This window comes from Macaca nemestrina, chromosome 11 (genome assembly GCF_043159975.1).
Source record: "Macaca nemestrina isolate mMacNem1 chromosome 11, mMacNem.hap1, whole genome shotgun sequence".
Classification (NCBI taxonomy): domain Eukaryota; kingdom Metazoa; phylum Chordata; class Mammalia; order Primates; family Cercopithecidae; genus Macaca; species Macaca nemestrina.
The window spans coordinates 99,568,646-99,596,172 of NC_092135.1; the positions used below are offsets into that span (position 1 = coordinate 99,568,646).

The 27,527-nt window shown below is 38.8% G+C and overlaps 2 protein-coding genes across 12 annotated transcripts in view; both read right to left on the minus strand.

Annotated features, from left to right (window-relative positions):
* The window catches only part of LOC105468098 (C2 calcium dependent domain containing 6), a 176,309-nt gene extending 174,599 nt beyond the window's left edge, over positions 1–1,710 (minus strand). For 3 of the 10 annotated variants that reach the window (XM_071073187.1, XM_071073188.1, XM_071073189.1), the window contains exon 1: positions 1,403–1,695. In XM_071073187.1, the coding sequence (XP_070929288.1) occupies positions 1,403–1,633 (231 nt within the window). In that variant the 5' untranslated portion in view covers positions 1,634–1,695. Of the gene's footprint in view, positions 1–1,402 lie in introns of all 10 variants that reach the window. The other 7 variants (XM_071073190.1, XM_011718068.3, XM_071073183.1 and 4 more) reach the window with 6 other exon arrangements.
* Positions 1,711–2,696: 986 nt separating this feature from the next.
* On the minus strand, positions 2,697–26,145 carry LOC105468095 (transmembrane protein 237). Of its 2 annotated transcripts, none has more exons than XM_011718060.2 (13): positions 25,993–26,145; positions 23,538–23,569; positions 22,894–22,898; positions 21,583–21,639; positions 19,328–19,465; positions 15,892–16,012; positions 14,640–14,797; positions 12,288–12,411; positions 11,473–11,664; positions 10,315–10,388; positions 9,565–9,658; positions 8,267–8,388; positions 2,697–6,862 (listed from the first exon to the last, which is right to left on the minus strand). In XM_011718060.2, the coding sequence occupies exons 1-13, from the start codon at positions 26,032–26,034 to the stop codon at positions 6,795–6,797; spliced, it is 1,227 nt and encodes a 408-aa protein (XP_011716362.1). In that variant the 5' UTR covers positions 26,035–26,145; the 3' UTR covers positions 2,697–6,794. The 2 variants fall into 2 exon arrangements, with proteins under 2 accessions (XP_011716362.1, XP_011716363.1); XM_011718061.3 differs by lacking the exon at positions 25,993–26,145 and adding an exon at positions 25,265–25,297.
* Between the last annotated feature and the right edge of the window lie 1,382 nt (positions 26,146–27,527).

Sequence of the window (27,527 nt, forward strand, 5' to 3'; positions counted from 1 at the left end):
GGTAGACTCCAATACAATAATATCTACGGTCTTTAACACACTACTCTCAGCATTAGACAGATCATCTAGACAGAAAACTAACAGAGAAACATTGGATTTAAATTACACATTAAACCAAATAGACCTAACAGACATTTACAGAATATTTCATCCAACAGCTATGGAATACACACTGTTCTCATCACCACATGGAAAATTATCCATGACAGACTATATCTTAGGACACAAACAAGTCTTACCAAATTTTAAAACATCAAAATCATATCAAGTATCTTCTGAGACCACCATAGAATAAAACCAGAAATCAGTAACAAGGGGAACTTTGAAAACTGTACAAACACATGTAAATTAACAACATGCTCTTCAATGATCATTGGGTCAAGGAATAAATTAAACAGAAAATTTAAAAATTTCTTGAAACACATACAAATTGAAACACAACATACCAAAACTATGCTATACAGCAAAAACAGTGCTAAGAGGGGAGATTGTAGCAGTAAGCACCTATATCAAAGAAGTAGAAAGGTTTCAAATAAACAATCAAACAATACACATCAAGAAAGGAGAAAAGTAAGAATAAACCAAACCCAAAATTAGTGAAAGAAAAGAAATAACAAAGATCAGAGCAGAAGTAACTGAAATAGAGCCTTAAAAAAGTACAAAGAATCAGCAAAACAAAAATTTGGTTTTTGACCTTACTAAGTAACCAAGAAAAAGAGAGAGAACACTCAAATAAACAAACTCAGAAATGAAAAAGAAAATATAACTTATGGGCCGGGCGCGGTGGCTCAAGCCTGTAATCCCAGCACTTTGGGAGGCCGAGACGGGCGGATCACGAGGTCAGGAGATCAAGACCATCCTGGCTAACACGGTGAAACCCCATCTCTACTAAAAAATACAAAAAACTAGCCGGGCGAAGTGGCGGGCGCCTGTGGTCCCAGCTACTCGGGAGGCTGAGGCAGGAGAATGGCGTAAACCCAGGAGGCGGAGCTTGCAGTGAGCTGAGATCCGGCCACTGCACTCCAGCCTGGGCGACAGAGCCAGACTCAGTCTCAAAAAAAAAAAAAAAAAAAAAAAAAAGAAAATATAACTTATGTCACAGACATACAAAAGATTACCAGAGACTATTAGAAACACACCAACATGGCACATGTATGCATATGTAACAAACCTGCACATTGTGCACATGTACCCTAGAACTTAAAGTATAATAAAAAATAAAAATAAAAAATAAAACAAAAGAATTGCTATAAATGAAAAAAAAAAAAAGGATTAAAGGGTTCAATGTGTGCCAATTGAAGGGAGAGGCAATTGGCACACACTGAACCCTTTAATCCTTTCACTACCATCCAGGTGTCCTGCTGGCCCTGGTCCTCCAGGTGCTGGCCAGGTCCCCACTCACGTTCAGCAGCCGGTGCCCGGTGCCCTCCTTGTTCTTGTCCTTAGGCAGGGCCATCGTGCCCTGGTCCAGGGTGTAAGGGACGGAAGAAGCGTCTGACCCTTTCATGTGCATGACATCTGGGCTGCTGTAGGGATTCCTCTGCAATAGCGGGGTGGGGGCCCTGGCTTGGACCCGCCCGCTGCGGTTATCAAGTGTGCTGAAAGGCCTATTTGTATCTTGGGGTGGCTCCATCTCTCCATCTTCTGAGGCCTGTCTGCGCCCAACCGACGGCCCGCTACCGCGCAGGCGTGGCCCTCCCGCAGCCTTTCCAGCATTTTCCCAGCACGTGCCTGCCGCCTCGTGACCCACTCAGGCCGGGCCCCTGCTGGGAGTGGCGGGAGGCCAGCTTTGGAGGCATGCGTGCTTAGCGAGCTTGGAGGGTCTGCTGCACACACTTGCCAGGCTATTTCAGTCTCCTTTAGAAGGAAGTCAGAGCACGCTGGTGGAGAGCAAAGGCCCCTCACGGGGCCCAACCACTTTAGTTCACTGTCTTGTCCGCCCTTTAGCCCTCACGAGTCCTTTTCTCCCTGCACCATTTCTTTCTGGAAGATTTACAATATCAGTTATTACTTCCTCTACACTGTCCCCTGAGCTCCAGATGTTAAATATCCAACAGTCTACTTTGACACTTTTACTCAATTGTTCCACAGACATAACACGTTAATATTCATCTTCCCTCTTAAACCTGTAGTACATTCCAAACTCATTTGATGCAGCAATATCATATCCACAAAATCTTAAAAATTCAGACACATTTTTAAATTCTGACCCTAAATATCTGAATCGTACCTTTCCCTTTATGGCACCTAGTTTGGGACATCTCACACACGAGACAATTGCAATGATTTACTCATAGCTCTGCCAACCTGCTGTCATCCGTCCCTTTCACTGCCCCCGTATTAGTCTTTTGCAGCAACGGATGGAGCTGAAGACCATTACCCTAAGCAGACTAACACAGAAACAGAAAGCTAAATACCACATGTTCTCACTTAAAAATGAGAGCTAAACAACGAGAACACATGGACACAAAGAGGAGAGCAACAGACACTGGGGCCTACTTGACGGTGAAGGATGGAAGGAGGGAGAGGATCAAAAACTACCTTTTGGGTACTAGGCTTATTACCTGGGTGATGAAATAATCTGTACACCCCCACGACACAAAATTTACCTATATAACAAACCTGGACATGTACCCTTGAACCTAAAATAAAAGTTAAATTAAAAATTTAAATAAGTACAAACAGAACAAAACCAGGTAATTCCAGAACTTTTTTATTGTACACAAAAATCTAAATTTCTTAATATGGAAACCAAAGGTCTACAAAATGTACTCTCCTAGCTTAGGATCATTATTTATTCCTCTTATTTTTGGAATCTATTTCTTTTACTCAAGGACCAGCTCAAAGGTCAGCTTTTAGTTAACTCTTATATCCCCATACACACATACCCTAAAGGCAGAGTTAACTGCTGTATCCAAGCTACTTCTTGGCATATCCTTGTCAGCCTAAATAACAGAGAGGCAGACTCTCTGAAAGAAAATGTTTATTCAGGAATGGCATTGCAATGAGAATACAAGTGCCACAGTAAACTATGTGCATATTCAGGGAGGTAAAGGAAGACAATGGTTTTTAAAGCAAAAATGATTGTTTTGAGAGAATTATCCTTGGCTACAAGGATCAATAACAAGGATGTTGCCTTTTGGACATTGGACAGGCAGTTGCTGGGCAAATGTCCTCATAGAAGTATTTTTTGTATGTCAGGTTGTGATGGCCTTTGTGCAAGGTGTGGTTTTGTGCAGTCTTTTATGACAGTCCTCATTATCAGGCATCTGTGCATGAAAATCCTCCTTTCATGGCCTTCCCCAGCTCTATTTGTTAGGATTTTTAACACAATGACTACAACTTGATTTTGACAACTTTCACATCCTGTTAGTGGGCTCACACTATTAGTTGCTAATCTCAAAAGATAAGAGTTCTTTAGGGGCAAGAACCTGCAACTCACCTTGAGCTCCTCAGAGTACATGGCCCAATATCCCAAGGCCCTTAACACGTTTGTCATTATTTCAGATTTATACTATGTGGTGTGTTAATTACTGCACCCAATGAAACTTGCTGTCCAGCAGCTCACTCTGTTCCTAGGGTTCATGTTATGCAACATAAAGTAAACAGCTTCACAGATGAAGTTATCTTATTTTTGTAAAAAATCTAATCAAACTGCTTGACCTAACCTCCAGTCTACAGGAAATTTAGGAGACTGAGGAACAAATTACATGATGTCATTAGGAAAATGTCAGACAATTCAAAAATGTAGGTGAGACACTCTAAAGCAAAACTAGTTTGGACTCTCCACAAAATTGTCATGGGAAATTAGTTGGTACCACCAACTCTGGAAAACAGCTTGGCAGTTTCTTTAAAAACTAAATATGTAACTACATACAACCCATCAATTTCACTCCTGGGCATTTATATCAGAGAAATGAAAACTTAATGTTCACACAAAAACTTGTACATGAATGTTCACAGCAGCATTATTCAGACTGGAATGAGCCCAGATATCCTTCAATAGGTCAATGAGTTAAACCAAACAAAACAGTAAAAAGAAATGAACTATTGATACACACAACAGCTGAGATGACTCAGAAAAAAAGAGATGAACAGAAAAAAAGTCAATCCCATAAAATTACATACTGTATGATTCAATTTATAACATTATTGAAATGACAGAGTTTTAGAAACCGAGCTTTTTGTACCTGGCCAAGGGCTTTGATCAGCAAGGTGCCCCTGTGTTATCTACCCAGGGCAGTGCCTCACCAGATTGGCAATAAAAGTATTTTAAGTCAGTGAGTAATGAGAAACCATGATGCCTTACCAATTGGACTGAATCAACTTACATGTCAACCTAGTCCACTGTAAGCTGGAGAAAGTTACATGAATTATCATCGACAGCCTTAGCAATGTGCCTCAAGTGTCACTGTGAGATCATTCCCTACTTCCTGGAGACATGCATTAGCAGTGAACTTCTTCCAAACTTCCCAGTCATCACGGTCAAACAATCTTTGAGAGACACCAGAAACATCAGAGAAAACATTGAGTTCTCAGTACAAGTCCTTCATCAGGGAAAACATTGAGTTTTCCCTGATGAAGGACTTATACAGGGCTACCAGCTGCTCGGGTTTATGTGCTTCCTGGGTCATTAGGAGATCTGAAGTCTAAGTTGTACGTCCCAGACCTGGAAGGATTCAAGGCAACTATGCCCATGCCAGTTACATATTATCAATGTAGCCAGCTTTCCCAAGTGCATTCCACAGCAGCTCTAGCCTTCTTTATTCTCTAAGATATATAGCTTTCTATTGCTATATATAGCTTTCTATTGTTATATTAGCTTTCTATTGCTGCCATAACCAATCACCACCAATTTAGCAGCTTAGTCAACATACACTTGCTATCTTACAGCTCTGTATGTCAAAAGTCTGACATGGGCAGCACCAGGCCAAAACCAAGGTATCCACAGAGCTGCATTCCTTTCTTGGCTCCAGGGGAGGATTTGTTTCCTTACTCATTTGGGATACTCATAGAATTCAGTTCCTTGCAGTTATGTGACTGAAATCCATTTCCTTGCTCATTGTCGGCCAAGGGCCATACTCAGCTGTGAGGTCATCACTCTCCTTGGCTCATGGCCCCCTCTTCCATCTTCAAAGCCAGCAATGACCTCTCTGACCACAGACATAAAAGCTTGTCTGCTTTTAAGGACTCATAAGATTACACTGGACCTTTCTGGATAATACAGGACAATGTCCCTGTTTTAAGGTTCATAACCTTAATCATATCTGCAAATCCCTTTGGCCATGTAAAGTAGTATATTCACAAGTTCCAGGGATTAGGACATGGACATCTTTAGGAGACATTATACAGCCTACCACAATCCCCCACATTGGCAGCAGCTTTCTCACATTTCTCCTTGATGACACTGCTCAAGTGTGCTAAGTCTTGGCTCCAATGAGCATGGCTTTCCTGAAGTTTGCTGACGAGGAAGATTATGAACTCCTATACTGCCAGCTTATTGCCAGAATGAAAACCATTGCTGGTCACAGTGAAAGCTGGAACTGGCAGGATGCCTTCAGAATTGCCAGCAAATTGACAATTCTGTGACAGCAGGGAGAATCCCTTTTCGGCAGCTCCAGCCTTACAAACAGCAAAAGAGATTCCTAGTATAAAGTTCACACCAAATTTAGACCTATTCTCAGGGTCAACCATCTCTATCATCAATTCGTCAATCCTCTTCTGTTCCGTAACATTCAGTTGCTTGCTAATCAAGGTAGGCCCAATAGTCTTATTGATGTGCTTAACAGCCTTTGAAACATTTTTTCCCATAACTAGTCTTCTCCTCATCTTGAGCTCTAGGGTCTCACACACAACAGCTGAGGTACCACTGGATATAGTTCTGAAGAGATCTTTTCCAGTGCAGGACCCTATCTCAAGAGTGGGATTTCCTGGAAAGCCAGAAACCTGTCTGACAAAGAGCTGGAGTACAGAGATGGTGAATTTCCACGCCTATTTCTTGTCACTCAAAAAAAAGAGACACAGGAATGTTGCAGATGTCAACTGGGAGCCCACAAGCTCACAGGTCTCTCCTTTATTCCCGAGTCTTGCCCTGCTCAGCCTCTTTTACTACATAGATTTTTTAAAAGCTCCCTCTATGATCCTGATGTACAACCAGATATGAGAACCAGTAGTACAAATTATAGTAAGAAGCAACTTTTTAGTTACTTCTAGGTAAAAATTTTATGTTATAAAATTCTTCAAACAGAAGATATATTCCCTTTTTATTGGCCATGATGTAAAGCATCTTTAAAGCTAAATTATAATTATTACATGATACTCAATCACTAAGCCAGTTTCAGAAAAGATAAATTTCATATTTCAATTTATTCAGTAAGGGGAGGTCAAAAATGAAGGCTTTTTTCCCCTTCTACCATATTCACTAAATTTATGTTTAAACTTGATATATATTTTATAACACTATTTAAGTTATGGCTTTTTCTCAACCAGTGCTTTTTTAAGATAATAGTTATAAATACAACTGTTTTGAGAAAATAGGAAATAAACACTTTCACTTGCTGGTTTCTAGTTCATTATTCCCTTTGTCATTAAGATGATAATGCTATACAAATTAATATTTGGACATAAATAACAAATACAATTTTAACATTTTTCATAGTATTGAGAGATGTTTCAGTATTATATAATCAAAAAAAATCTATTACAAATACACATGTATACATCTTATAAAAATACATTTAAAAACAAAAGTGGGACAAATACTGAGTCACTATTCTTCCAAAGGTTAGCTGGTATTATGAAGAGGCTTTGATTTCTTTATCTTTATCAGGATATTCTTCCACCTCTGAGGAGAACATTAACTCTGGAGAAGAAAATGAACAGATCATAAAATTGTTTCCCAGTGCCTCCAACAGAGTTGTATAGCTTATTTATAGTCTTTTAAAAATTGACATAGAAAGCCCTCAATAGATTTCTTGACAGTGAAATCTGATTTCAAAGGTAAGCTGATAACAAATGTACAAGTTTTACATTTTAAAATATTTAAATTTTAAATTATGAACCCCTTAAAAGTAAAACATAATAGGGACAATATACAAAATCCTACCTGGAAATTTAAGTCACTTAGATAATCAAAGATCATTAAACAGCTAAAAGGTCTAATTCTACAGTGATGAGATCATCTAAAATATAGGGGACAGATACAGAGGAAGGACCTAGAACTAACAAGAGATATGTGCCAGGATAGTTTAAATGGGTCATCCCATTTCATCATCAAAACAACCCAATAAGCCAGGTATTATCACTCATTTTATACTTACTTTTAAAATCTACATGTTGTATGACTAACATGGCCTTAAAAGAACAGGATTCTGGAAATACTAAGTAACACACACTTTATGATTTAGACTGAATACTGCAAAATCCAGATGCAGTTTTGATGCCAACCACAATGTAGAATGTTATTAGCTGACATTTTCTACATTTAAACTATTACTTAGCATAGATGTTGGCGAAATTCTCCATGCTAAGGCTTCTGAGGCAGATGGGTTGTAAATAGTTGATCAAATCAAAAAAAGTAATAACCAAGGTCAAGAAAATATCCATAAAAGATGTTCAAGGGTCAAACTGTTGAACACTGCCCAAGGAAACACAATTTACAATACAAATACTAAAAAGTTCCTCAAGTAGCATAAAAGTTTAGCAGTTCGCTACTATGATGATTCTTCTTCAGGTGTTCCAGAAGGGGTCTGGGAACTAGAGATGAGTGAATCACTGCACACTGAGCATGTTAAAAGTAAGAGTACTAAACACTGTGTTAGACAATGAAGAGTTACGAATTTGTACCAAATAGAGGAGGTAAGAATAATTAACTTGAGTATGTGTCTGACAGAAAGGCTATGTAGACGAAGCATGATTTATTTCAAAATTAAGAGATACTTTCATCAGCAGGAAACTAAGAGAAGTAAAGAGCAAAGACTTTTTCTAAATTACTTGAAGGGTTCCAAGAGAAGAAATACCTCCTGAATATGCACAAGGGCCACAGACGCCCCTCACTAAGTAGTTCCAGACTCCAGCCCTCCTAGGCACTCCTCCCTGCTTCTCTTGGCATTCTGTTACACCACTTTATTTTCTCTCTGCTTGTATTATTTTAATTTAAATGTGTCTTTGTGATTGGAATATTATAAGCTATACATATTAAAAGGAGGTTTATAAAACCATTATAGAAGATTTCAGGATATTCTTATACTATTTTTTTCTTTAATACCTTCACTAAGATCCATGCCTGGCCTATAAGACAAAAATAGCCAAGATAATCCAACCAGCAGAGCCACCACGAGATTCACCACAATCCATGGCTGGAGAATCTGTTCCTCAATTCCTGCTTCCCTAAAAAGGTAGAAATACTCATTAGAAGTACCTTCAGTTTGGTTCATATATACAAATATATCTATTTTAGGAACTTCAAGAAAAAACAGCAGTCATCTCCTAGAGAAATAACAAGTAAAGCGTGAAAGAAAATATAATTTCCCTGTAAAATATACCACATATATAATGAGAACAAGGGTTCAAAGGTTAAACTCTAAACAGATCTGCTCTATACATTCACATAAATGCAACGTTAGTATTCCCAAGAAAATTTTCTAAAAGTTTTCCTTCCAACTACCATGACATTACTCATCAATAAAGTATATTTGCTTTTTCTTTACCTAATGTCCCTAGCCACTCTCTCAAAAAAGACTACTTTTGGATGCCACATTCAGCATTTGGGGGAAAAAAAAAAAGATTGCTTCTCTGAGTTTAATGAACTAGAATCTCAGCTATCCTGTCAACTTCATGGCTGGCCACCGATCTGCAGATGTTGGCTCTCCCTATTCTGCTCTTTCTAGCATTGCTTGGTTTTCTGAATCTATCCCAGCTACTCACTCCTATCACTGTTCTGGGGTATGAAACTCTCTGATAGTGGGTAAGAATACAGGGCTCCTTCCGTCCGTCATATGATGACTTATTGTAAAACTATAACTTGGCTGGGCGCAGTGGCTCACACCTATAATCCCAATACTCTGGGAGGCCAAGGCAGGTGGATCACCTGAGATGAGAAGTTCAAGACCAGCCTGGCCAACATGGTGAAACCCCATTTCTATAAAAATACAAAAATTAGCCAGGCGGGTGCCAAAGTAATCCCAGCTACTCGGGAGGCTAAGGCTGCAGAATCGCTTGAACCCAGGAGGCGGTGGTTGCAGTGAGCCGAGATAGTGCCATTGCACTCCAGCCTGGGCGACAAAGCGAGACTCCATCTTAAAAAACAACAACAACAACAGCAACAAACAAGAAAAAACTATAACTTAAAGATCTAAAACAGATTTTTAAAAGGAAGATATTTCTTTAAAAATGCAGGTGAATATAACAATAGTTACCCATTAACCAAAGGAATAAGTATTTTCTTGCCATAGATTTGGAAACAAAAACAGAGCCTTCATTATTTGTAGATGAAAAAGAATGGAAGGATACGAAAAATTGCTGTTATTGCCATTAACAATTGCTAATGTCATTGTGAATTCTTACCAGAGGCTACCATTAACAGAAGAAGGTGTGTAAAGGTGGATTCTGTCACTTGTCATTTGCTGACTCAGAGATAGTATCAGAGCAGTAAAGTACACTGAAAAAAAGATAAATGAAATTACTAATAATTTTTAACAACCTGGTTTATTTTGAATTTATAGATTAATATCGAAAATAATCTGTACTTTGGTGACTGATATAAAAGAAATTTATTTTACCAAATAAACATATTTCAATAGGCCAGATATCCTTATATAAATTTTTGAGAACAACAGGTGCAGAAGGATCTTTTGAGACGTTCACTGTTTCATCATTAGAACTGACAAGAACCTAGATCTTTTTAAAAGTTAAATGACTTGCTCAAGGTCCTAAAATTAGTTTTATTAATATTCTCAAAACTTAGAACAAAATGCATTCCAAATAATCAGAAAGATATAAAATAGTGTTTGTTATTAAAAGGCTGTACCATCTGAATCTGTTTAATGTCAAGTAGAAAATACAAAAGTTAAAAAGTAAGTAATATAGTACAATAAATTAAGCTTTTCAAAGTTATTCAGATGAACCTCTATTGAAAAATAATTCTATCAACATTATGCCTATTATGTTTCTAATTACAAATTCACTGACCATCTATAGGTAATGTTTATAAGGAGCAGTAATACAACTTTAAAAAAAAAATTAACATTTTTCCTGGTTCAAAATTATGGTATAACTCAAGTATTACACAGTTACCAAGTTAAACTGTTTACTCACAGAAAGATGCTAAAGTTGTAGGATCCAAGGCCAAAAAATTTCGGATTGCTACTGACATTTTAGCAAAGTCAATCCTAGAAAATATAAAAGCTTCTTGTCACAGTGCAGTTGTAAACTTTTTAACAAAACTTTACTTTCTTGACAATAGTTTTTTCCTTCTCTATTCTAATGCTACCACATATACTATTACTAGGTTTTAAGTAGCTACAGTGTATACATAACACACATGACAAAATTATCTTATTTACAAAGGCCACATAAAACATCTAACTAGACTACTTTGGACAACATTCCTTTGGGGTTAAGACATTCTAAAGAAACTTAAACTTGATAAACAAAATTTCATTAGTTTCTACCTCTTTCTATTGCCCATATCATTAGGCTCTAATTAGGTGGGGTTTTTTTTTTTAAACGGGTTAAATTGTGTTCCCAAAAAGATATGTTGAACTAACCTGGAGTACTTATGAATGTGACCTTATTTGGAAGCAGGGTCTTTGCAGATGTAATAAAGTTAAGATAAGGTCATTAGGATGAACCCTAATCCAGTATGACTGGTGTCCTTATTAGAAGAGATATAGATACAGAGATACACAGGGGTAAAGCGCTGTGTGACGATAGAGGCAAATATTGGAATGATGCATCTACAGCCAAGGAATGCCAAGGATTGTCAGCAACCACTGGAAGTGAGGGGAAGGGCATGAAACAGACTCTCCCTCAGAGCCCTCGAAAAAGGATTCAACCCTGGCCACATCCTGATTGCAGACTGCTCACCTCCAGACCCGCGAGAGAATAAATGTGCTGTTTTCAGCCAGCCAGTGTGTGGTACTTTGTTACAGCAGTGCTGGGAGACAAATACAAATGCTCTGAGTCTTACCTATACCTGATTTAGATGATATTTAGGAACTTCTGAGTTGACTACATTTGGATGAAATTTTGGACTTATGAACTGATGCTGGAATGGGTGAAGTCTTTTGGGAATATTTTGTTTACAACAGTCTCATCCCCTCAAAAAAGAACAGAAGTAGACTGGCCTTAAAACTTTTTGAAGTAATATTGATACTCTATAATTCTATTTTGAAAACTGTCATGTTCAGTGACACATTTTGCTCAGCATTTCCTTCTGAAGAAGTTAGACAGATCTGGAGTCACAGGCATTACCTGTCAAAAGCTGAAATTGTACTCAGAGCCAAAAGCAAGTACAGAAGACTCTGGAATGGATACGCTAGAGTCTTGTATTGTTGCAGAAGGTTTGAGAGGTTGGATAGCTGATCTCCTGCTAGAACATATATCACAACAATATTCCACACAGCACAGCCAGCCAAGAATCCATGAGAAAAGAGACCAATCATCCTGAATGGTAAAGGGTTTGATTATTATACATGAATTACTAAAGTAAAAAGCTAAAACATGTTTAAAATCTCTTCTTATACAAGAATAAAATTCAACATTTCATGACAAGTAAAAGCAAGCTCTTTCTTTTTAGTTACACTGATAGGTAGATCATTCAATTCCAATAGGATGTTTAAAAAATACACCTACCGGCCGGGCGCGGTGGCTCAAGCCTGTAATCCCAGCACTTTGGGAGGCCGAGACGGGCGGATCACGAGGTCAGGAGATCAAGACCATCCTGGTTAACATGGTGAAACCCCGTCTCTACTAAAAAATACAAAAAACTAGCCGGGCGAGGTGGCGGGCGTCTCTAGTCCCAGCTACTCGGGAGGCTGAGACAGAACGGAGTAAACCCGGGAGGCGGAGCTTGCAGTGAGCTGAGATCCGGCCACTGCACTCCAGCCTGGGCTACAGAGCGAGACTCCGTCTCAAAAAAAAAAAAAAAAAAAAAAAAAAATACACCTACCTACCATTTTAAGTGGTCATTTCGTTAACCATATTGAACAACCAATAGGCTATTTTTTTCTTTAATTACAGAACTCAGTTAACATTTGTTTTAAGAAAAGTCCAACAAAAGCAGCCACCTGAAAGCCCGGTGCACCGTAAGTGCCACATCTCTGGTGGTCCAGGAAGGCTTCATGTCCATTGACACATCTATGTTTTCTGTGGTCTTTATCAACTCTGAACGGTCAGCAGCCTGGAATCTCCCTAAGAACACATAATGTAATTACTAACAACTAGGGAGAGAGAACCCTGGTAGCCCTTTCTTTTTTTCTTTTTTTCTTTTTTTTTAATTCCACACTCAGGAAGCTGCAAACTAAGACAGAAATATTGCTGTTCTATCTGAAAATTCTCCTTGACTCAGCACCTATTTCAGAAAGATCTTTACTTTGGGTTCCTTAAACATAATTTTTCATCTTGAAGAAAAATAAGCAATGTCAGTGTATTTTCTTCTCAATCCAAAGTGAAGTAACAATTTCAGAAATCAATTATATTTAATAAAAAATAATGAACTTTCAACCAGAATAAAGTCTAGAAACCTTTAACATGACCTAGTCTACAAAATTCTAATTTAGAGACTTTAGAAGTATTAAAGTTTATATGCCTATACTACCAAGGTAAGTCAATATTTGAAAACTACTTTAAATTTCTTAGAAAAAGATGTCAGGATGTGTAGCATGGCTTTCTGGGATGACAGGAAAGAAATGGGCTGCTTCATAAATTTCTCTTTAGAACATTCCTGTGAAGAACATCAGTTCAAGAGTCAGCACTGCAATATTGTATGAGCAGGGCTTTAGCCTTTTTACTGTTGATTCAGAGGCTCCTTCCTGTATATCTAGTAATCCACAAATAGACCTCAGGAAGCAGGAAAGGTTCCATTTCAATTATCCTCACCAAACCCAGTTCACAGGTGTTTTGGAGGATGAAAGACAGGGGTGTGACAATTTTCCCTAAGAAAAGACAACTTCTGGGCAGACAGTAGAACCACTGGTGCCTTTTATGGCCAGTTATGGCCAGTTACTCTAGCAGGGAAATTTCTATGCTAAGTGAAATAAGAATAAAAATGAGGATTAAGTGATACTGCTTGAAAAAGAACTGGAGTAAATTAAATGGCCACATGGTAGATGAATAAAACCACATGACTAGAAGTCATAAAACCACAGTTCAATTCCCAGTTCCACCCTAACCAACTGTGAGACACTGGGTAAGTCAGCCAGAGACCACAGGTTTCTTATTGGCCAAGAACTGCAAGATCCTTTAGATGGGATCTTATGAAGTAGAGTTCCAAAACAATGTAGACAAAATCTAAATTGTAAATTTTAAGGACTAACCTTTATGTTTTAGATGAGTTCTTTCGGCAGCATATCCTTAACATATCCATGGTAGTATACAGTCATGATCACGCTTTGAGTAGGTTTTTCTTAAACACTGTGTTATAGACTGAATGTGTCCCCCAAAAATTCATATGTTGAAGCCCTAACCCCCCAGTGAGTGTGAGGTCACTGGGAGGTAATTAGATTTTGATGAAGTCATGAGGACGAAGCTCCCATGATGAGACTAGTGTCTTTTTAAGCAGAGGAAGACACACCAGAACTCTCTCTGCCACATGACAACACAGTGGCAGCCACTGGCAAGCCAGGAAGGGGCCTTCTCCAGTAACCGGATCTGCTGGAACCTTGTCTTGGACGTCCTAGCTTTAGGAACGGTGAGAAATAAATGTCTGTGGTTTAAGTCACTCAGTCCGTGGTATTTTGTTATAGCAGCCTGAGCTAAAATACACTACAAACCTAGTCTCGTAGCCAGTATACATTATACAATGTCAGCACTATTTTCCAAAAGAATATACAGCTATAATGTTGTATTTCTTATTTAATATGATAGTATCATCATGTATTTTCTCTCTAATTTTCAGATGTAGAATTTATATCATTATCTGTCCCACCACAACTACTACCAATTGCAGGAAGCTGGTAAAGTACAAGAAAGAATAAAGAATCAGGCAGGGGTGGGGAAGATCTTTACATTACCCATAACCCCATAAATCCAGAAACAACCAGCATTAATATTTGAGCCTATTTCCTTCAAGTCTTTTGTCCTATGTATAGATCAAACTCTGTGTGTGTGTACACATGTGTACATGCTCTTTTATCAGAATCTTTCCATAAAATGAAAAATTCTCCCTAAACATGATATTTAATGGTGAAGAATATTATTATATAGATACACCACAACTTACTGAAATCATTCCTCTCCTATTTCACATTTAGGTTGTTTCCAGTTTTTCACTCTCATGAATCATAGCATGATGACTAGTTTTGTGTATAAATTGTTGTACATAGTTTTGCTTAATTCCTTAATTCAGATTTCCAGAAGTATAAAGGATATCCTTGTACAATTTTTAAGAGTTCATATTCTAAAACAAGGCATCTACTTACGGCTTTTTTCCACAAATACTTTGCCTACAGGCTGGCTAATGCCAGTGGGTGCAGTGAATACAGACTGCTGTTCCAGAGTAGTTTGCTCATCAGTGATAATGTCTTCATCTTCTACTCCTAGCTCATTGGCATACTGTAATTCTGCTGGTTGGGTTTTCCTGTAATGAAGTATATATGAAAAATGGATGATTATTGAATACTCACAGACTTACATACGGAACTAGCTATAAATATAATGGAAAGAGCCCTGGACTTGGAGTTAAGAAATTTGATTTTTACTCAAATAAATCTGTTATTAACTATTATGTGCAGCAAGTCACTTACATTTCTGAGGGCTTCAGTTTTCTCATTTGAAAATTGAAGTGACTGAACTAATCTGTAAGCTTCTTTCCAAATTTAAAATTGTATGATTCTCTGTAGACACTGATATGATTTAGCTATGTCCCCACCCAAAATTTCATGTTGAATTGTAATAATCCCCACCTGTCAAGGGACTGTTCTGGTGATAGTGAGTTCTCAGGAGATCTGATCGTTTTGTAAGGGGCTTCCCCCTTCACTCAGCTCTAATTCTTCTCCTTCCTGCTGCCCTGTGAAGAAGGGCATGTTTGCTTCACCTTCCACCATGATTGTAAGTTTCCTGAGGCCCCCCCAGTCATGCTGAACTGTGAGCCAATTAAACCTCTTTCCTTTATAAATTACCCAGTCTCAGGTATGTCTTTATTAGTATTGTGAGAACGGACTAACACAGACATTGATCACTATTTGTAGGTTCATTTTCAAATACAAACAATAGTGCTATATATATGCCTTCCAGTGTTATTTCTTTAAAGTATACTTTACTCATTTTATCTTAATGCTAAAACACAGTTTTACTTATTGCTGAGATAATCATAGTTTGAATTCTGTTAACATAAGAAAATAAATCATAATAGCCTATTTCATTATCTTTAATTTTTAAATATCCTTAATGTTTAATTTTGCTACTTATATATTCTATTTGTGTTCCTCTTTTTAAGAGATGGCTCTGAAGTTTTTTTATTTAAGTACAATCTTAATTTTTTAAATTTTCTCAGTGGTTTACTCTTCTCAAATTTATCATTAGATTGGTTTAACTGATTTTTTGTAATAATACTTACCCTAGAGGTACACAAATACAAGTATGTAATAAGACTTAATGAGAAGCTACTGTCTGGGAACTCCAAACAAAGCATCAGGGTAATCCTGGAGAATAGTTAGAAAAATAAATTCTTACTTTGTCTTCCTCCGAGGTTTTTGAATAACTGCCTCCTCAGCTGGCTCTGCATCAATACCATTTTCATTTCGTAATAAAGATGAAATAGATGCCTTATTTTGAGTGGAGGAAATCTCCAATTCTGAAAACAAATAAATTTAACTTTTCAAATAACTAAAACAGAAAAAGAAAAGTAATGTACAAGACTTGTATAAGAGAAAAGAACTTCAAGAATTTTAATTGGGCAAAAATATTTTCACTATCTTACAAATTTTTAATGTCTAAAAAATGTTATACTTCTAAACTTCTAATGTAAAAATTGAAATCGTAATGCCAAACAATATGAAAAAAAATTAAGTAACCCAACACCCAGGCTGTGTTGAAGATTCCCAAGATTATCTCCAGGTTCGCTGACTTTCTAGAAGTGCTCACAGGACTTGGAAATCATCACACTCACAATTATGGTATACTACAGCAAATGAATATAAAGCAAAATCAGCAAAAGGAAAAAGCACATGGACCAAGTCCAGAGGAAACCAAGTACAAGCTTCCAAGAGTCCTCTATCAGTGGAGTCAAATAGGATGCACTAATCTCTCCAGTAATGAGTTGTGACAACACATGTGACACATGTTCTACAAGGGAAGTTCATCAGAGACAGTATCCAAGGTTAGGGGCTAGTCACATAAGCTTAGCACATACCAAAATTCTGGATGCCCAGAAGGGAAGCAGATGTTCAGCAAAAATCACTTTGTATGCACAAATGCACAGTGAGCCACCTTATAATTTAGGGAAAGTTTTCTATCAGTGTAGGGAGCTGTTTATTATCCAAGTTCCCAGATGCCAGCTAAGGGCCAATCTTATCAGCAGGCCTTTCCAAGGATAGCAGTCTCAGGTCTGCTATATTAACTCTTTTCTGTATACAGGGTAGGTATGAAGTTTAAATGAGTCAGTGAAGCCTTCTTCTAATCCACTAGCTACTCTTCCTATCTGGAAATACTAGTTCCCTGGAATACCTTCAAGACCTTACAATTCTATTGTAATAAAATACTTACAGCCTGGACTGGAAATATAATGCAAGCAGTAGAGCCTACCATTGGTCATCCTGAACAAAATAAACAAAAACACAATTTTTAAATCCAGAAATTTAGAAAGCTGACCTGCCAGGCTTGGTGTACTTTGGAATGGCAATGACAGGTCCTTTTTGATCCAAAACTTAGTTGGGTCCTGAATTTTCTAAAAAAGGTCATTTCTGTAAACATACTTTTCACAAATTATAAAACTAGGTATTGGTATCCATCTTGATTTTTAAACTTGTATCCTAACTAACTTACTAAAAGGGAGTTTTAATTAAACTACATTTACTGTCACTAATGAAATAAATTGTAGAGTTTTACAACTAGTCTGAGCACCATTTCTGTCTCTTTTCCTTCTTCTGCCATCATCCGCCCCTTCCTTCTCCTCATAGATCCTCAGTGCCCCCAGGCACTGTGGTATCCCACTTCAACTTGCCTTCCAAAATTATGTTCCATTCTCCTGACTTTTCTAGTTCCTGCCCTTCTACTCCTATAATTCTTCCATCCAATCAAGACACTCCATTTTCTAGAAGGACAAGTAATTAGGAAAATTAATTTATAATAAATTATGAATAAGGGCTGATGTTAATAGGAGAGCACTAATCTCCCCATCTTTGTTCCTTCCCTGAGTTTTACTCCAAAACAACCCTTTGTCCTTTTTCTAATTATTATAAAAGTCATAACGCTCAAAATATTAAAAATTAGTAAAATATAAATGAAGGAAGAAAATTTTAAAAATCATACTTCCTCCTTCTAAAACTTCTACCACTGTAACACTGCTATATTCTTCCATTCTTTTTAATATATAGATGTATGTACATATTTACGTTCTGGGTTGCATTGTGCTCCAAAAAAAGATACGTTCAAGTCCTAACTCATAATACCTGTGAGTGTAACCTTATTTGGAAATAGAGTCTTTGCAGATGTAATCAAGTTAAGATGAGGTCATGCTAGATTAGAATGGGCCCTAAATCCAATGACTGATATCCTTATAAGAAGAGGGAAATGTGGACACAGACACACAAGGAAAAATGTGAAGATGGAGGCAGAGATTGGCATTATGCCGCCACAAGTCAAAGAATGCCAAGGACTATCAACAACCATAAGAAGCTAGAAGAAACGGCCAGGCACAGTGACTCATGCCTGTAATCCCAGCACTTTGGGAGGTCGAAGTAGGCGGATCACCTGAGGTCAGGAGTTCAAAACCAGCCTGGCCAAAATGATGAAACCCTGTCTCTACTAAAAAATATGAAATTAGCTGAGCATCATGGCAGGTGCCTGTAATCCCAGCTACTCGGGAGGCTGAGGCAAGAGAATCGCTTGAACCCGGGAGGCAGAAGTTGCAGTGAGCTGAGATTGCACCATTGCACTCCGGTTTGGGCTGTAAGAGTGAAACTCTATCTCAAAAAACAAACAAAAAAAAGAGGCTAGAAGAAACAAGGAAGGACTCTTTTCTAGAGACTTCAGAGGGAGCATAGTCCTGTAGACAACTTGATTTTGGACTTCTCACCTAAGAACTATGAAAAAATAAACTGTTGTTTTAAGTCGCTCAGTTTGTGGTAATTTTTTATGGCAACCCTAAGAAATTAACATAGTATATTTTACAAAAATGGGATTCTCCAATACATACTATTTTATAACCTTTGTTTTTTGATTTAATAATACACAACTGATGATTATCCGTGTCATCCTAACAATCCTTTTAATGAGTACAAAATAGATAAAGTATGATTTATTTAGCCAGTATCACACCGTTAAATATTTGGGTCATTACCAATTTCTACTCTTATAAATAATGTTGCAGTTAACATTCTTTAATTACTGCAGCTATTGAATTTACTACTATTCCCAGAAATCCGACAGGCTGTATCTATGCCCCTATGAGCAAAAAGCATGAGTGCACCCATTTCCCATCAATATTGGATTTTATAACTAGAAAAAAGCATTGCCAATTTGATAGGCCAAAAAGTGGTATAGTATTTTATTTACCTTGTGAACTGCCTGGGACATAGAAAGACTGAACAAATATTAGTTGTTGTTTCATTATATTATTGTTAGTACAGAATCTATCATTTCCCCACTAATCTGAAATGTCCATTTCATCATTTACTAGGTTTTTCTATGCACTGAGATCTGAACTTTCTGTTTAGTCCTGCATTTGTCGCCCTCCTCTCACAATCTATACATATATGATCAAAAGAGACCTATAAAGTATTCTTGGCTGAAGCCATTGGAGTTATTCTAGTGGTAAATATTTTAAACATAAAAGCAAGAAACCACCTGTGGGATATTGATAGGGGGGAAAAATGAGAGCAGAGAGGTTTTTATCGTGTCACCAAAATCACAACTGCTATCACAACCTAACCTTGGTTTCTTCACGTACCAAGAGGTAGCCTTGTCTTTTTCTGTCTTCTTTGAACAGGAGCCTCTGGGTGCTCTTTGAGTTCTTTAGTTGATGGCTCACTGCCCTCAGAGGGCCTTCGACCAGCAGTCTGAGCAAGACCTTCCAAAGAAGCACTTGCTATAGAAAAACAGAGTAGAAAAAAATGAGATTACTTGAGCAAAGATCACTGAATTTTAAAAAGATGGAGGAAAAGGTAACTAGAATGTTTCCTATAGAATAACCCCATCTCTTTCAGAACTAATTGTCCCCGAAATCTTTCCTTCCTCTTCACCTTTGGGATTTAAGTTAGGAAAAGAAATAAATGAAGGAATACGAAAGGCTGAGGAAGAAAAAAAGAGGGGGTTAAAAAGAAGAGCAAAAGACAGGAGGAGGAGAAATTGCTTCAGAACATCTAGAACTTTGAAAAAGGTGGAAAACACAATAAAAACTGACAGAGAATTCTCTTACTTGCCTCTTGCCTTAAGAATTTTCATCAGCCTCTATATAGTAAAGTCCTTCATTAATAAGTTAAAGAATGATAAAGTCATCATGGATAATTGGAGTTAGCAGGTAATTTATCAATCTCTTCATTTGGTCATTCACTTCAACCTCTTTCCTCATGAAATCTTTTAAAAGAATTTCAATACATTTTGGCAGATTTGGATTTTACCTGACTGCATTCCCTTCCTTGCTTGTCTGCTTCACAAAAGCAGCAGCAGAAAGGCACCGGGCGCAGTGGCTCATGCCTGGAATCCCAGCACTTTGGGAGGCCAAAGCGGGCGGATTACCTGAGGTCAGGAGTTCAAGACCAGCCTGACCAACATGGCAAAACTCCATCTCTACCGAAAATACAAAAATTAGCCAGGTGTAGTGGCATGCGCCTGTAGTCCCGGCAACTCAGGGAGGCTGAGGCAGGAGAATCACTTGAACCCAGGAGGTGGAGGTTGCAGGTAGCCAAGATTCACAGCATTGCACTCCAGCCTGGGCAACTGAGCAAGACTCCATCTCAAAAAAAAAAAAAAAAAAAGAAAAAAAAGAAATAGAAATGTATCAATAAACAAATGAAAAGATGTTTAACTTCACTAGTATTTAGAGAAATGCAAACTAAAATAAGCTACTTTTTGCCCATTAACAAAAAAATTTTAATGATTGATATTGTCCAATGTTAAGGATTTAGAGAATGAGACACTCTCGGACTCTACAGGTAGCAAGATAACAACTAAAGCTTCCTTAAGGTAATTTAGCAGTCAATCATACCAACAACGCACGCATCCTGCACCTAGCAATTCCACTGCTAGCAATCCATCCTACAGAAGTACTTCTTCCCTACCAGCCACTATTTTATGCAGACCTGCAACACTGTTGGAGTGAAAAATTGGAAATAACCTAAATAAATAACAGACCAGTGATTATGGTACATTCTTATCATATAATACAATGAAGTCACTGTTTAAGAATACATAGAACTCTATGTATTAAGAAACAAAGACAGTATGTATGATTCCTTTTATGTTTTTCTTGTTGTTGTTTGTTTTAAAAAAGGAAGAGCAACCACAGAAACCTTTTAGGAGTGTGAGAAGTCACAAGTAAAGAGTGAAGTTAAAGGATCAGGTAAAGATAACCTTGAGGTTTCAAGCCTGAGTGCTGGGAAAATGGCAGGTTCCATTAGCAGAAAATTATGAGATGTAAAAAATTATTTATTCCTAAAGGCGATGATGAATTCTAGATGTTCTGGGTTTAGAGTTACAGATGCAACTTCCAGGATTATTAGTGGATGACTAGGACAAAAATGAGTTCTGCTCATGACTGAAGCTTTACTATTTAAATGATGATGTGGCCATGCTTTCAGACTCATGCTCTAATGTAGAGATAATCTGACTGAAGTGAGATTTAAGAACTCTGTGTTTCTAAATTCAGTATCTTGTTCAAGGGTCTGGAATCAATCATAGCTTAAAACCATGTATGTTGTCTAGGGATAAAAGATCTTAAAGAGTTCAGGAATATCATGGAAGTAGGAGCTTAGATGGCACCACCTTCTATTCCATGAATGCATCCAGATACTCCTCAGGCTACCCACTGCCCTGCACCTGACCACCACCAGGAATTCCACTGCTTCAAACTGGCCTTAATTCTATCCTCAACGAAGTGGTGATTCTGGGCTGCTGGGGCCTTACTTCTCCCTGATCTGTGATGTTTACCATGCCTGAGGTCCTGGGAAAACTTGTGATCCCACACAACAAAGAATAACATCTTACCTGGTGTGTTTTTTGTTCTGGGCTTCTTTTTCTTAGGACGACTAAGTGGAATATCATCTATAAAGCAGGGGAAAACGTCAACAGAAAAGGCTGCCTAAAATTCAGTGCAGAGAACAATCAGAAGAGAACTTTTAGCAGGGAAGAATTTTCCCTCTCTTCCCTGGGCCCAGCAAACTTTTATAGATTAGGGGAAGAAGGCAAGAAATTGAGAAGACCAGAGAGCGCCCACACTGTGGTACCAGTAGCACACTGCGAGTCAGTAATGTTAGAAACCATGACACAGAAAGTGGGTTCAACAAATATTCATCTGATCCCCTACATTTCCCAGTCCCCTTGCACATAGGTGTGGTCTATGACTGGTTCTGGCCTATAGGCTGTGAGCAGGTGATCTGTGTCATTTCAGAGCCAAACGTTGAAAGAGCCAGTGAGTAATCTGTCAGCTTCTCTTCCCTTGTTGTGGTGACTGAAGAAGCCTCATGTTAAGATGGTGGGACCACAGCATAGAAGTAGCCTAGATTGCAAGCCAGGCGCAGTGGCTCACGCCTGTAATCCCAGCACTTTGGGAATCCAAGATGGGCAGATCACTTGAGCTCAGGAGTTCAACATCAGCCTGGCCATCATGGCAAAACACTGTCTCTACTAAAAATACAAAAAGTAGCCAGGCATGGTGGCACACGCCTGTAATCCCAACTACTCAGGAGGCTGAGGCAGAAGAATCACTTGAACCCAGGAGGCAGAGATTGCAGTGAGCCAAGATTGCACCACTGCACTCCAGCCTGGGCAACAGAGCAAGATACTGTCTCAAAAAAAAAAAAAAAAAAAAAAAAAAAAAAAAAAAAAAAAAAAGAAGTAGCCTAGATTGCTATACCAATAGTAAAAAGGTAGTGAAAGGCAATTGTCCCCAGTTTTTGCCATAGCGGAGTTGGTATTAATTAGAAATAACCCTGTGTGATACTAAGTCACTGAGATTTGGGGGTTTTTAGTATGGTATAACCTTGTCTACCCTGACTAAATGAGACAAAGGAAGGTGCAGTCCTCATTACAGAGCTACAAACTAGCCAACAGTTGTGTGCTCGGTGACCCCATTCAGGGATGAAGTGCTTTTATAATGGCAAGGTCATCTAGTGCTATGTATTAAAGACAATTTTTAAATGGTAGTCATGGGAGATTATTTGACAAAAACATATTGTAGAATTACAAATTACACCATTCAGATTCGGTTTTAAGATAAACAAACCAAGGAATCAAACTAATTTTTGAACACCAAATACTATATTTAGAAAATTTTATATTCACATTAAACTAACTCACCTTGACTAACATGTCATGTAACACCAAACAAATTTAATCAGCAGGACAAAGACAAAAAAGGAACAATTAATTAGAAACCTGTTAATATTCACAGTGAAAATTGACTTAAATCATTACAAATTTAAAATAAAATTAGCTTTCATGTAATAGCTAGTTTACAGACTAGTTTACTGTTTATAATTAATAAGCTGTTTAATAACACTACTAATAAAATAATGTCAATATTTTCTGAACCCACATATACATATTCCCTACTGTCTATTAATAAAGTGGATTAAGCAGATTAAGAACTCTTACTTGTCACTGATTAAAATCAGCTTAAACTCTGAGGAAACTATTCTCACAAACGAAAGATCAGAATTCTGATTTAAAAAAAAAAAAAAAAGACACTAAAACAGTTAGAAAGGGAATGGATCCATTATCCTACCATGATGATATTCAGGCTTTTAAATTTAACATTCAATTTTAACTGTTATTCTTATAATTCAAGGATTTTTCACCTTTAAAATTTCAGAAAATCCCTAAATTTTTCAGAAGAGTTTCCAGAATCATTGTAATTTTGCAATGATACTAGTTAATTTTTCTACTGTCTTCTTTTTCCATTTTTAAAGCTCAATAATGAAATTACTGTAAATTATGTTTACCTTGGCACAGGTGGAAGGGCTCGTGGAGGACGCTGTGGGGGAAAAAAAGAAATTTGCTTGTAAGTAAAAGCCTAGAGCATCTTTACTTCATGTATCCCAAACACCATAAAGCTATTCTTTTTTTCCTTTTTTTTTTTTTTTTTTTTTTTTTGAGACGGAGTATTGCTCTGTGGCCCAGGCTAGAGTGCAATGGCACGATCTTGGCTCACTGCAACCTCCATCTACTGGGTTCAAGCAATTCTCCTGCCTCAGCCTCCCAAGCAGCTGGGATTACAGGCACCCACCATCATGCCCGGCTAAGTTTTGGTTTTTTAGCAGAGATGGGTTTTGCGATGTTGGCCAGGCTGGTCTTGAACTCCTGACCTCAGGTAATCCGCCCACCTTGGCCTCCCAAAGTGGTGGGATTACAAGAGTGAACCACTATGCCCGGTGAAACCACTTCTTTCAAAAGTCTGTTGTTCAGACATGACAGAAAAATATAATGGATCGGACCAGGATCTTCAAATCTCTTGATAATCTTGTTCATTAGTGAAACCTGGGAGGTACTGATGAGAAACATGGGCAATTTAAAATTTGTTCTCCCATTCTAAATTTCATATAAAATTATTTCCTTCCTACATTCCTTTCTATCTCTAGGCCAGGCCCTTTTCTAAGCATTAGGAGTACACTAATGAACAAAACGGAGAGAACTCTGCTTTTATGGAACTTACATTCTAGTGGTTATTAGAAACAAGGTTAAATATATATAATATATACTATATATTATATGCAGCATGTGTAACATATATATGCTATATTTAAGACATATATCTTGTATACATACCTTGTGTATATATACACAAACACAAACACACAAAACGTAATGAATGAAGGAGACTGAGTGCTACTTTTGTTAGGGAAAGTTTCTCTGAGATATTTGAGCTGAGACCTGAATGAGAAAGGAGCAACCGGAACAAATGCAAAGATTTTTAGGTTAAATTGGGCCTGGAATATTTCAGGTAAAAGGACAGCAAGGCTGCCGCACAATTGCCAAGGAGGTAGGCAGGAGCCAGATTTAGTTAGGGCCTTGCAGACCAAGGCAAGGAGTTTGGATTTTGTTTTAATTCAATGGGAAACCAATGGAAGTTTTAAACCACATACTAACACAAATTTTTAAAAGGCCACTTGAATATACTGGGAAGAATGCGTTTTAGGGCAGAAAGAATGCTGGGGGGAACCCTTCTAAACGCTCATTTATATGAATAAGAAAAGTGTTTGCAGTCAGAGAGCATTACAGTTGAGAAGTATTTTCAGAATCAGATACTAAGAGAAATGCCTAGAAGCCAATTTAATGTTCCAAGTATCTCATGCTGCTTGCATAAGACATTTATTCAAAAGGGTTACATTTTAGACATTTTTGTAGTTTGTCCCATTTAGCAATCCATTCGTTCGAACAGTAGATTAACGCAAGTACTACAAGATTAGGACGAGGCAAGCTCCCGTAATACCATCCAGTAGTCAAAATTACAACTGGAAAAGAATGACAATCACGGGAACGCGCTATTGTTCTACAGATGCTACGAAACGCGCGCGATCGATCCAAGGACTCAGTTCACGTAACTGATTTCAAAAGTCCCGCAAAAATGACATTCCACCCACCCAGAGACCCAACCTCTACTCCTCAAAAGTAGGACGGCTCAACTGAAGACAAAAATCCTAACAACTAAAAGTAGCTAAGGCTCGCTTACCACAGGATTCTTCCCCATTCTGTGTTTAGCCGGCCTCGGCAGCCGCCGGCCCGCAAGCACAGGGCGCCCCACCCCTCCCGGCTCTGTCGCGCGCGCAGGCGCAATGCGTCATCGGGCAGCGCCGCCGGGTGGGTAAGTTGGGGTGAGAGACGCGCAGGGACCTGGATTGGCCAGTCCAGACTAGCCCTGCCAAAAAAAGGGGCCTCTGCGTTGGGGTAATGTGCCCAGGAGCAGAGATTCGGCGACCGTGGCGCTGCAATCGCAGCTTTCCCGTGGTTTCCTAAGTGGTCGCGGTGATTTGTTTGCGGGGAGCGAGGCGTGAGGGAAGACCTTGGTTAAAGGACTCCGCAGGCAAACAACGATCTTTTCTAGGCAGCTACTGCCCTCTCGGAGGGGGAGTCTATGAGAGGCCTGGCTGGAAGCCCCAGCACCCGCCGGGCGCTGGGCCTCAGAGAAGTGAGGCGTCGTCGTGGCAACGCGGGCTCAGGTACCCGCAAACTTCATGCCAGGCCTCTCTCCCCTACTCCGGGAGTTCGGTCCCGGCCTCGCCTGGGTCTCCGTCCCACTCCTGTGAATGCTGGAGGGGCGGACGCGCGCACCCCATGAGCAAGGCTCTCCCTTAGTGATCCCCAGCTCGTTAGCGCCCCCCACACACACCCACCCCCACCCCGCCAAGTGTAGCTGTTTACCCGCCACCCCTCGAGGCCGACGCGCCCCTCGCCGCTCACCAGGTGGCCCTCCTCCAGCCGAGCCCCCGAGTCAGCCCTCATGGTGCTCTCCCCGCGGGGCTTCCCCGGCGCAACCGCCGGCGGCCCGAGCCCAGCTCCCCGCGACGCTGCAGCCTGCGGGACGCCGGGGCTTCGTGGCGCCTGTCGAGGCCGCCTCCCCGTGAGCCAGGTCCCCGCCCGCCTCTGCCCTGCCAAGTATTGCTGGGTTTGGGACGAATGTGTTTACTCTCTAGGACCAACGAGTCTGTGCGGGCCTGGGTGTGTGGATGTGTATTAATATAGGCAATTCTCACATTTTCTCCGATTGCTTACCCTTCATCCCACAACTGTGTAAATCAAATTTGGAAAAACTTTTTCTTGAAGAACCTTAAAATCAAATCCGACCTCACATAAATATCACTACAAACTAGTTAATTTGCATAGTTTTATTTGGTTAGGTTTTTTTTTTTTTTTTAAGATAACTTTCACTTTAAGTAACAGAACTACAAATATTTTGAATCATGCATTCTATTTTACAGTTAAGAAAGAGATGGGAAAGATGGAAGAATGATGTGGATATGGAGAAGAGAATGATGCAGAAGATGAACAGATACAGGGACAGGGAAAGCGCCTGGAAATCTCAAATCTGGGGGAAGAAAGAGAAACAGGACTTTGTAATGGCATCCTAATCTTGTTACCAAACAAACGGGGTTTGTTGCCCTATATGCACAGAAGCCAATATTATGATGCTGGTTTTTTGAGAAAAGTTGTTATTGCGAGTCAACTAACAAGGAGACAGGAGTATAGCTCTAATCTGTCTCCCTGTGCTGGCTTTAAGACAGTATTTTTATTAGAAAAGGTTTAGGGAATGGATTCTGGGATTAGTAAATGATTGGTGGAAGGAAATAAGCCATCTGGAAAATCTTTTGGCGTTCGCGGTTACCTCTTCATGTCCCTTCATGGGTCGCATGTGCAAATTTTGGAGGGAGTCAGTATGAAACACGGGGGAAGACTCGAGCTGTAACGCCAGCAAGCTCATTTTGTACAGACTTCAGGTAGCCATCCGTGTTAGTCCTAACCAATTTCAGCCAGTTTGCTTTATTTTGTTTTTTAATCTCACAATAGAAGAAGTTTAGGCGTTTTAGCAAATTGTTTTTTATCTGCTGTCCTGCACGCTCAAGAATTTCTGTTAGTCCCTGGTTTAACTCTGAGACACGGTTTCAATCTTGTGATTCTTCTATATATAGGTCTCCTGGACTAATCCATTGCCTTTTCTAATTTAGGCATGCATGTAGATATTGGCTGTAAGGAAAATTCGTGTTTGTCACACCTCTGATGAGAATAATTTTTTCCTTGTAGGCTGATTTGTAAATAGTGAAGGCAGTGAAGTTTTTTGTAGGTTTTGATTTTAGATGTGAAATGTGCATATTAAACCTTTCTTGCTGAATTAAGTAAGCACTTTTGGTAAAAGATGTTTTCTATTTTTTTTTTTTTTTTTTTTTTTTTTTGAGACGGAGTCTCGCTGTGTCTCCCAGGCTGGAGTGCAGTGGCGTGAT

What these genes read in the sequence shown, in the direction of transcription:
- LOC105468095 (XM_011718060.2), bottom strand. Translation starts at nt 26,034, where the DNA reads ATGAGGGCTGACTCGGGGGCTCGGCTGGAGGAGGGCCACCTG. An exon ending in GGCTGGAGGAGGGCCACCTG is followed by an intron (nt 23,570 to 25,992) that starts GTGAGCGGCGAG and finishes TTTCCCCCACAG; the next exon opens with CGTCCTCCACGAGCCCTTCC. An exon ending in TACAACTTTAGCATCTTTCT is followed by an intron (nt 9,659 to 10,314) that starts GTGAGTAAACAG and finishes TCTTTTTTTCAG; the next exon opens with TGTACTTTACTGCTCTGATA.